The following is a 10,592-nucleotide window of genomic DNA, read 5'->3' as shown; positions in this document are numbered from 1 at the left end:
ACCCCAACCCCAACCCCAACCCCAACCCCAACCCCAACCCCAACCCCAACCCCAACCCCAACCCCACCCACCCCAAACCCAAATACCTATCTATTTATTTATATTAATCTATAAAAATATGTCCAAATATATATATATATATTATATATTATAATATTAAAAAATATTAATTTTTTTTTAATTAATATATTATCATAAATATATTAATTAATAAATATTAATAAAAAAAAAATATATAAATTAAATAAAAATATTTATATTAAATTATTATAAATAATTATTTTTGATAAAAGAAAAACATTTAATTAGTTTTTAATAAATTATTAAACAAAAAATTTAAATGTTATAATTTTTTTTTATTTCTATATTATATTAATAATAAAATTATATATATTTATAAATATTTTTAACCATATATATATATAATTAATTATCTAATATTGTTCATTTTTCAGCAACAATTCCTACATTAATTTCTAAATCAGTAATTCTTTGAGTTAAATTTGCTAATGTTTCTTCCAAAACGACTTTATCTGCTCTAATAATACTTATACGTGATTATATTTTTAAGTTTTCTGAAGATTAATTTGTTATATGTCTATTCATTTCATCTTCTAGTCTAATTAATTCATTCATTAAAGTTTTTTCAACATCTTATGCTTTCATATTTAAAACTTGACCTAATTAATCCTTTTCATTATTTAAACTAGCCAATTCTTTAATATGCTACTATAATTCCTCATTTACTTATTTGGAAATTTATTCTAACTATTAAATTTTGCCTTTTAAACTTATAGGATTTGTATTATAATTAAAATATTGATTTTATGGTAAAAAATGTTAAATTTCAGTTTTTTTTGAAATAATATTATTTGACATTTTTTTATATAAATAAAAAAATATTTTTTATATATTAAAAAAATATTTTTATATTTTAAAAATATACATATAAAATAGTATTTTTTTTTATTTTAATAAATTATTAAAATTATATCAATGAATAAATACGCAATTTTTCTATTATTTATTTAAAAAAATACAACTAAGATTCATAAATTTACATATGTTTGATTTTATGTTTATTTTCTAAAATTTTAATTTTTATTTTAATTACATAAGTCTGTAATTGTATAGCATTTTTTATTATCTTTTCTATAATTTTCATTTTATATATTATTTTCTTATTTATTTTCTGTTTTTTTTGATGAACGCAAATTTATTAGTAAAATTTTATTTTCTATATATTAATTTATTTTTTGAATATGAAGTTTATTCTATTTTTTAAATTAAACAATTTATATATATATATATATATTACTCTATAAGGTAAATATAATAGAGCTTAATTAGCCGAAAATCTTTTTTCAATATTGATTTCGAGTAATTTTTATATAAAATCAGCCCCTTATTTCGAAAGTATTTAAATATAATCAACTTAATAATTTAAATTTTAAATATTTCTTATAATTTAACTTATATTAGAATTTCTTTATGTTTATTTATAATATATATATATATATATATATATATATATATATATATATATATATATATATATATATATATATAAATACTCATCTTAAAAAGGCAATTAGCCAATTAATAAATAAAATAAGACTATTCCAGTACTCCAAATATCAGATTTCGGATTACTATGTTAGTTATTGAGTCTTTCAGGTGCTTTATAATTCAAAGTGCCTAAGTTAGTTTATAAATTATTCTATTTGACTATTTTTCGAGATGTAGAAAAGTCTATTAATGTAACTCTTCCTGTTTCTGGATTATACATTATATTATCTGGTTTTATATCATTATGGGTCACTTCACATTATTCTAAATAACTTAAAGCCTCAAATACTTGCCTTATAATAAAAAAGGCCTCTGATTCTGTTATTTTTTGATGTTTTTCGATGTATTATTGTAATGTAGAACCTTAAATGTATTCCAAAACTAAATATGCCTTTTTGTTATTATTTTCGTATATTAATTCTTTGAAACGTATTATATTTATGTGGTTCATTTTTTATAATAATTAAGCCTCTCTTTATATCTTTTTTTATTTTCTTTTTCTTTTTATTTTTAAGTTAAAAAGTTACTTCTAGTGTTTCATTTATTGTTTCCATTTTAAATACTTTCACAGCAAAGTATTTTCTAGATTCTAGGGCTGTCTTATCTACTAAAGAACATAATTTTACAATAGAATTTGATCCCTATATACATATAAATATATATTTATATTTAATTCAATTTAAAAAATATTACATCTCCTAATTTTTTATGTATTTTATATTTTTAATAAAATGATTAATTACTAGGGATATTATTTTATTTAATATTTACTGGCAATTTTATAGTAAAAAAACTTCGCCTTCTATTAATAGTAAATCTTCTTTTCTATAAAAGATCTATTTGCGGAGAATCTTCTTGTATATTTGAACAAATTTGAATTGTTTGACTTTTTATTCTTACTCCATTATTTTTTATAAATTACTCAAGATCTTAATTTTCGTGTTCTAATGATTTTTATATTTCTTCCATAATATCGTATATATTTTTTATATAAATATAGATAAATTTATATTTATTTTATTTATATTAGTAATTCACATATATAAATATATTTATAAAATATAAATAATTTAAAATTTTTGTTTTTATAAACAGTCAATTAGTTTAAATAAAATATTTATAATTAATTTATAATAAATAATAAAATATAATATAATATAATATATAAATTATTTATTAAACAGAATAATAATTATTTTAAAACATGATGATATATGTTTGAGTTATTAAGAACTTATATAAATTAATTCAATTCTAATTAAATTAATAACTATATAATATTAATAATATCTTCTATTATAAATTTATAAAACCAATACTACTTCAAAAATAAATAAGATACTAATTAAATAATTAAAAATAAAAAAAGTAATAAACACTTAAATTATATTATATAATTGAATAGATAAATAAAATAATAAAGTCATAAATTATATAACTAAATTTTTATATTATATTTCCATAGTAATTAAAATCTTTTAAACTTAATTCTTTTTTTTTAAATAGCTAAAGTAAATAAAAAAATATTATAATTATAAATATTATCTAAAAGTAAAAATTCTTAACAAAAAAAACTTTTCTTAAAAACCTCATTTTAACTCAAGATAAAACTTTAATTTTTGAAAAAGCTCTCTTTAATTATAAATACTTAATATTAATTATATTATAAAATAAATTAAAAATTAATACAGGAAATTATAATAGAACTCTTATATATGTTTCTTATATAATTATAATTAATTCACAAATTAGTATAAATTTACAAAAATTTATTTGTTTTTATGGAAGATTGTATGATTTACTTATATAATTATATAAATATAAATATTTTATTTATATAATAAAAATATTTATATAATTTTATTTTTAAATATTTATAATAGTTTAATATTTAATTTATTTTTTGTGTATTGAAAAAGTAATAATTTTCAAAATTTTATACTGTGACATAAATATTCTACAACTAAAAGTTCACCTAAAGAACTTAAATTTTAAATAAGTTTAAATAATTAGATATCATAAACTTTCTAAAAAATAGTTATAAAAATAATTAAATAATATATGAATATGTTTATTTTTATTATTATTAGGAACTTATTTGGTTAAATAGATTAATTATAAATTATATCAAATATTATTATATAAACTACTATAATATATTAGTAGATTACTACAAACTAAATTAATAAAAATATAATATAAGAGTATTTTTACTAAGATCTCTTAATTTTTGTAAACTTAGAAAAAAAAAAAGGTTTATATAATGATTTTATTTAAAGCTTATTTTATAAAGCATATTTAAAATTTATTATGATCTAAACTTTATTTACTTTTTTATTTTTTTTAATTCTGAAAAATATTATATAAAGCGAATAAATTTAAAAAAATAATAAAATATACTAAATTGACTAATACAAATATAACTTATTTTAATATTTTACAGTCTTTTTTTCCAATTCTTAAATTTTTATTTAAATAATCCGTTTCTTAATTTAAAACTTTAAAATTATCAAAAATTTTTATGTTTAAAATGAATAAAATAATTCTCATTTTAATAAAAAAGAACTGAATATTAAACTAAAAATTAGGGTATTATTTAAGTAATATTTTAATTTTAAATTAATATTTCTAATCTTAAATTTAAATTTCCTAATCGAAAATTATTAAGTAGTCTAATTATATGTTTATATATTCTTCAATATTATTTATAAAATTTAAATATTTTTTATATTAAATACTAAATGAATATTAAATATTACTAATAAGAAACTTATTATTATAAAGTATTTTTTTAAATGTTAATAATTGATTATATGGTATTTTATCTAAAAATGTATTAGGAAATATTCCCATTTAAATTTATTTTTTATAAATTTTATATTAATGAAATCTAATAAAAGTTAGTTCTTATAGAAATCTATCAAAGTATATTTAATCGTATTTTTTTTTATATAAACTGAAAAAAATATTAAAATATGGATAATTAAAAAGTAATAAAAAAAATATATCAAATTCATTGATAAATAAATTTCTTAAGAATTAATTTTTTAATTTAAATAATTTTTTTAATAAGTAAAGTAACATATTTATAATTTAAGGGAATTTTATTAAAATCTTATATAATTTTCATATTTTAAAATATCTAAATTCTAGATATTATGTATTTTATTGAAAAAAAAAATCAGAATGATATAAATAATTTTAAATAGTATAGAAAACTTATTATTGTTTAAAATATAAATTTTTTATATAAAATCAATGTAAATATAATTATTATTTAAAAATAAATATAAATATAAATATATATATATATATATATATATATATTATTAATATTTCTTTTTTTACAATAAAAAATTATTCATAATAATAATAGTTTTTTTTTATTATTTATTTAATAGAATAATTTAAATATATTATGTTGTTTTTTTTAACAATTTCTTTTTATATTTTTATTTTTATAAACACAATTAATAAGTTAATATTAAGAATTATATTTATAATATATTTTTTGTTATATCCTAATTTTAGAAAAATATAATATAAAATATTTTAAAATAATATAATTTTTAAAAATATTAAAACATTATTTTAAAATATAGATATATATACCTATAATAAATACAAAAACAACATGTAAAGAATCTAATATTTAAATAACTAAATAAAGCAAAATCAAACATCATAATCTTAGGGAATTTGGGTCACTAAACTCGCATAAATCTATGATTTTTAAAAATTTGGTAATTTAAAAGGAAAAACAGTCCTAATAACAGGTGCATCTCGTGGAATAGGCTTATCTATAGGTAAAAGATGTGCCTAAGATGGTGCTAATATAGTAATATTAGCCAAAACAGCATAACCAAACCCTAAATTACCAGGTACAATACACACAGCAGCTGATGAAATCATAAAACTAGGCGGAAAAGCCTTGCCTATAATATGTGATATTAGATTTGAAGATCAAGTTAAATAAGCAATAGAAAAGGCTGTATAAACATTCGGAGGAATTGATATATTAATAAATAATGCATCTGCAATAAGCTTAACAGATACAGAATCAACAGATATGAAAAAGTATAATAAAATAAAATATATATATATATATAAATTTAATTTAAATATTTATATATAAATTTTTATTTTATTGATATTTATTCTATGTTTTATATTTATATTTAATTTAAATTTTTAATAGATATGATTTAATGCATTAAATTAATACAAGAGGTACTTTTATGGTTTCTAAATATTGTTTACCTCATTTAAAAAAATCCATTAATCCCCATATATTAAATATATCACCTCCATTAAACATGGTAAAAACAATAATATATATTTATAAATGCATATTGATTTATAATTAAGTAAAAAGAATTTTTCGGTCCACATGTAGCTTATACTATGGCTAAATATGGCATGAGTATGTGTGTTTTAGGTATGAGTTATGAGTTAAAAGATTATGGTATAGGTGTAAATGCATTATGGCCAAGAACTTCTATATCTACTGCTGCTGTTTAGAATTTATTAGGGGGAGACAATGCCATAAAAGTTTCTAGAAAAGAAGAAATAATGTCCGATTCGGCTTATGTTATTTTAACATCTGATTCTAAAAAAACTACTGGTAACTTTTTTGTTGATGATGAAGTTTTAGCAAGCGTTGGTGTTTAAGATTTTTCTAAATATAGATGTGATCCTAATGTTTAAGAATATTAACTTGCGCCAGATTTTTTTTTATGATTTTATAATAATTTATAAAATATAATATTATTTAATTAAAATATTTAATTTTTTTTTTTAAGTATAACAAAAATACATTTATAAAACAAATTATTAAAAAATATAAATAAATATATATAAGAGATGATAAATGCAAAAGGAAATTATGCAATGTTATTTACACTATAAGAAGGTGGAATTTATTTTTATTTTAAAGAAATTGTTTTAAAAAGAATAATTTAAGAAATATTTATAGGAAATGCAATTTTAGTATTAATTTTATTAATATTAACGAGTTTTTAAACATAAAGTAAAAAATTAAAAAAGATAATAAAATTTATATATGTAAAATAGAATCAATAAGTAATATAGATGAAGTATTAGCAAAAAATATGTAAAATATGAATACTAATATAAAAGATAATTTACAGTTTAATATGTTTGAAGTAAAAAAAAAATATAAAAATATAAATAAATATATGTATATATATATATTTATTATTTCATTTTTACTTATAGATAAATAAAGATTTAAATTATACATAAATTATATATAATAATTAATTTTAATTTCTTTAAGATAAATAAATTTATATGAATTCACAATGTGATGTTGTATTTGTAAATACATAGGATAATATACAAAATTGCATTTTAAATTTTAGTGATTAAAATATACTATAAAATAGTTAAAATAAAAGGAAATTATTTTTTTATAAATTTTAAAATGAATAATATATAACTCTTGAAAATGAGGATAAGATTTAAATATAAAAAATTATAAAATTCATAGATTTTAAAAGATAAATAGCTCAGACATTAATTTCTAAATAAAAGCCTTAATTTTTATTTTATTTTTTTCTCACTAATTAAAACCTAATTTTAATTGATTCAGATTAAATAATGAATAACTCATATAATTTTCAACAATTTTACATAATAATAATCTCTGTTCTTAATAGAATAATGTACAGACACTTAATAAAAATTCTACTGTCAAAAATGCAAAATAATTGCTCTATGTATGACTAATGCAATATATAAAATTAAAATAATTAAAATATAAATTTAAGTTGTTTAAATGAAAAAATAAATACGGTAAATACCTTTTAAATATTTGAAACTATCATTTAAGATAATTCGAAATATTTGCATTAATGTTTAAAAATAAATGAAGATTTTTAATATTGTGGAAGATTCAATTTATAAAATATTTTAGAAAAAAATAATGTTTTTACAAAAGAAAGGTTTAGGCTTTTATTCACTGATGCATAATTTAAAATTATGTATACAAATGATATAAACACAGAAACTGAAACTTATTAATAATATATATAATAGTTAGGAAACTAATATGCTTAAAACAGTTATTCGAAATCTAGAATAGACTCCAATTAGGAAAAATTACTTTCTAATTATACAATAATTGTTTAAGAATTAAAATCTAAAGCTATTGATATATATATTGACAATAGAAACAGTTATGATTCTAGGTATTATATATTTATATATATATATTAATGAATAAATTATACTTTATATATAGATATATATTAATTTCTATGAAAATATTAAGATTACCCTTAAATTTTTATGAATCAATTACTAAATAAGGAACTTTTATAAATTTTGGATTTTTTCTCATTTCTTCTGATGAAAAATATAAATTTTAGGAAAGTTTTTATGATACTTATTCTTATTTATTTTTTATGTATAGTTCTGTAGAAATTATTTCTTTGGTTTTCTTCTTCTTTATTTTATTGTTTATTTCAAAAAAATACATTATTTAAATTGTTTGTACTATTTTAGTAAAATTAAATTTATATATATATATATAACTAAATATTATAGTTTATAACTTAATTAATGGATAATATTGGTGAAGATTATCAAATTATGGAAGAAAAATTAAAACAATTCAAAAATTAAATTATAAATGAAAGTATGCCTGCTGAAATATAAGATTTAACTGAAAATCTAGATAGTTTTATATGGATGGTTGAATTTTTATCAAAGTATATTTATTATTCATATACATTTTTTTAAAAATAATAGAATTAAATAGAAATAATAAAGTATAGATATATTAATAAGAGGTATAAAAATTTTCAAGAAAATAAATTCTTATGAAGGCCTTGAAATATTACATGATAAAATAATTTTAGAATTTAAAAAAAAATAAGACTATTAAAATGCAATTATATATACTAAAAATATTCTTTCAAGTAAATATTTATATATAAATTTTTTAGCACAGAATATTATATTTTTTATAATATTAACATAAAATTATATATTTATATATAATTGTATATAAATTTATTATTTATACATATATTGTTTTTACCTATGATTTTAATTAAATAGTTTAAATAAATAGAAGAGAAGAATTTAAATTATAAATAATTAATTGTAATTTAACTGAAGAAGATGTACTTAAATAAAATATTAAGATATTCTATTATATGAACTTATTATTAAATTTAATTGCTAAATAAATAAAATAATAACCTGAGTAATATTAATACATAATAATTATTATTTTTAATTTTAAAAAATAGATTAAAATTAGTATTTGAAAGAATAATGGAATTTGCAAATAATATCGAATTTCGTTAAATAAATAAAATTCGTTTATTTATAAAAAAAGCAAGAATTTTATATAAGTTAAATAAATTTCATGAAAGTGCTAAATGCCTTTAAAGTACATAAAAAATGCTGGAATAAATATTACTCAATTAAAATGAAAAAGATGAAGGATTTGAGAAAAAACTAATTGTTATTTTATAATAAAAAATTCTATATCATAAAGGAATTGCAGCTTAAAATTTTGGAAATTCAATTGAATCTGTTAAATACTTATATTTAAGTTTAGTAAATAATAATTTTAATTATATATATGTATATATATATATATATATATATTATTTTTTAAGGATTAAGGAAATTTTTATTATAATAAATTAAGAGTAAAAACTTTAAATATATTAGGATCTATAATATCTAGGAATGCTAATTTTACAAAACAAAGTCTTAATATTAAAAATTGGGCTTCTTTTATAAGAAAAGATAAAAGAGATTTTAATTTTTTAGTTGATTGTACTTCTAAATTATCAGAAAATAAAAGCAAAATAATTCAAATTATTACAAATGTTATTATATATATTTATATATTTAAATATTTTTATAAAAAGATATATTATGATTATATGAATGATTCAGATAGGATTAGTATCGAAAAATATGAATAAAAAGTAGAAACAGTGCTTTAAATAGAAGAAAAATAAATTTTAGAAGAAAAAACTTAAGAATATTTTCTTGATAATTTAGGGTAAAAAAAAAAAGTTATTTACAATAAAATAAAATAAGAAATGACTTAATACCAAAAGGTAAAAATAGATGTCTTTTTAAAGCTTGGATAAATTGTATAAAACGAATATGTTAACCCGATTAGATATTTAGAGCTAAATATATAATAATATTTACTTTCGGTGATAATAACTGTAGTGGTAACGAAATTAATAACAATATTACAATAGATTATGTAAATAGAGATGATAATATGGAAGAAGAAAATAATAATAGTGAGGGAAATATAAACATAAATAATATTAATAATAATATTGAAGGAAGAGATAATGAATTTGCTGAAGTATTCGATTTGATACCTTAATCTTTTATTCATTTATTAATGATTGGAAATAATTTAAGAAAAACAAATAGTAAAAAAAACAGACTTATAAGACTGTGTTCATTAGCTCATAGATAATTTACCATAGATTTAGATAATAGAATAAATATAAAAGATATAATGAGAGATATATAAGGATTTTTATAATGATAAAATATTTTTTTTATAAATAAATAAAATTAAAATATATATATAAATAAATATATAAATATAAATATAAAAATAAATATAAATATAAATATAAATAAAAATATAAATATATATTAATATATATATATCATAGTTAATATAAATATTATAAATTTTTTAATATTAATTATTTATTATTATTTTAGTTATATTAGTATTATATAAATTTTACATAATTTTATACAGTTTTATAAGTTAAATAAATAGTAAAATAATAATATTTTATATAAATATTTAGAAATATTGTTTTATTGTTATTAAATAAAATTATAAAATAAATATAAAAAAAAAAAAAAAAAAAAAACTGATGTATTTTTTTATTAGATTTATAAATAAAATAATAATAAATAATATATTATTTTATATATTTACCGGGTTTTTATTATTCAAAATTATAATTATAAAAATAAATAAAAAAATAAAA

General features: G+C 15.6%; 2 protein-coding genes across 2 annotated transcripts, besides 14 other annotated features; one reads left to right on the top strand and one right to left on the bottom strand. All coding sequences in view use genetic code 6, as the record gives it.

The window, feature by feature from the left end:
- Positions 1-82: a microsatellite.
- A 117-nt stretch (positions 83-199) lies between these two features.
- Positions 200-265: a microsatellite.
- Positions 266-444: 179 nt separating this feature from the next.
- Positions 445-2,538, bottom strand: IMG5_013210 (protein kinase domain protein; the record flags this gene model as incomplete). The annotated part of the gene is made up of 4 exons (XM_004039659.1): positions 445-790; positions 1,575-2,050; positions 2,097-2,210; positions 2,263-2,538. 4 exons carry the CDS (start codon positions 2,536-2,538, stop codon positions 445-447), a joined length of 1,212 nt encoding a protein of 403 aa, XP_004039707.1.
- Positions 880-941: a microsatellite.
- Positions 896-944: a microsatellite.
- Positions 1,501-1,569: a microsatellite.
- A 1,632-nt stretch (positions 2,539-4,170) lies between the features above and the next one.
- Positions 4,171-4,224: a microsatellite.
- Positions 4,225-4,801: 577 nt separating this feature from the next.
- Positions 4,802-4,870: a microsatellite.
- Positions 4,817-4,896: a microsatellite.
- Positions 4,857-4,896: a microsatellite.
- A 210-nt stretch (positions 4,897-5,106) lies between these two features.
- Positions 5,107-5,168: a microsatellite.
- A 35-nt stretch (positions 5,169-5,203) lies between these two features.
- Positions 5,204-6,309, top strand: IMG5_013200 (short chain dehydrogenase reductase family protein, putative; the record flags this gene model as incomplete). Its single annotated transcript, XM_004039658.1, has 3 exons — positions 5,204-5,646; positions 5,768-5,888; positions 5,938-6,309. The coding sequence occupies 3 exons, from the start codon at positions 5,204-5,206 to the stop codon at positions 6,307-6,309; spliced, it is 936 nt and encodes a 311-aa protein (XP_004039706.1).
- Positions 5,666-5,714: a microsatellite.
- A 2,262-nt stretch (positions 6,310-8,571) lies between the features above and the next one.
- Positions 8,572-8,629: a microsatellite.
- Positions 8,630-9,180: 551 nt separating this feature from the next.
- Positions 9,181-9,213: a microsatellite.
- A 935-nt stretch (positions 9,214-10,148) lies between these two features.
- Positions 10,149-10,275: a microsatellite.
- Positions 10,276-10,592: the final 317 nt, after the last annotated feature.

This window comes from Ichthyophthirius multifiliis (genome assembly GCF_000220395.1).
Source record: "Ichthyophthirius multifiliis unplaced genomic scaffold scaff_1120509249574, whole genome shotgun sequence".
Lineage (NCBI taxonomy): Eukaryota > Ciliophora > Oligohymenophorea > Hymenostomatida > Ichthyophthirius > Ichthyophthirius multifiliis.
This window is presented reverse-complemented; position numbering and strand designations above follow the sequence as displayed.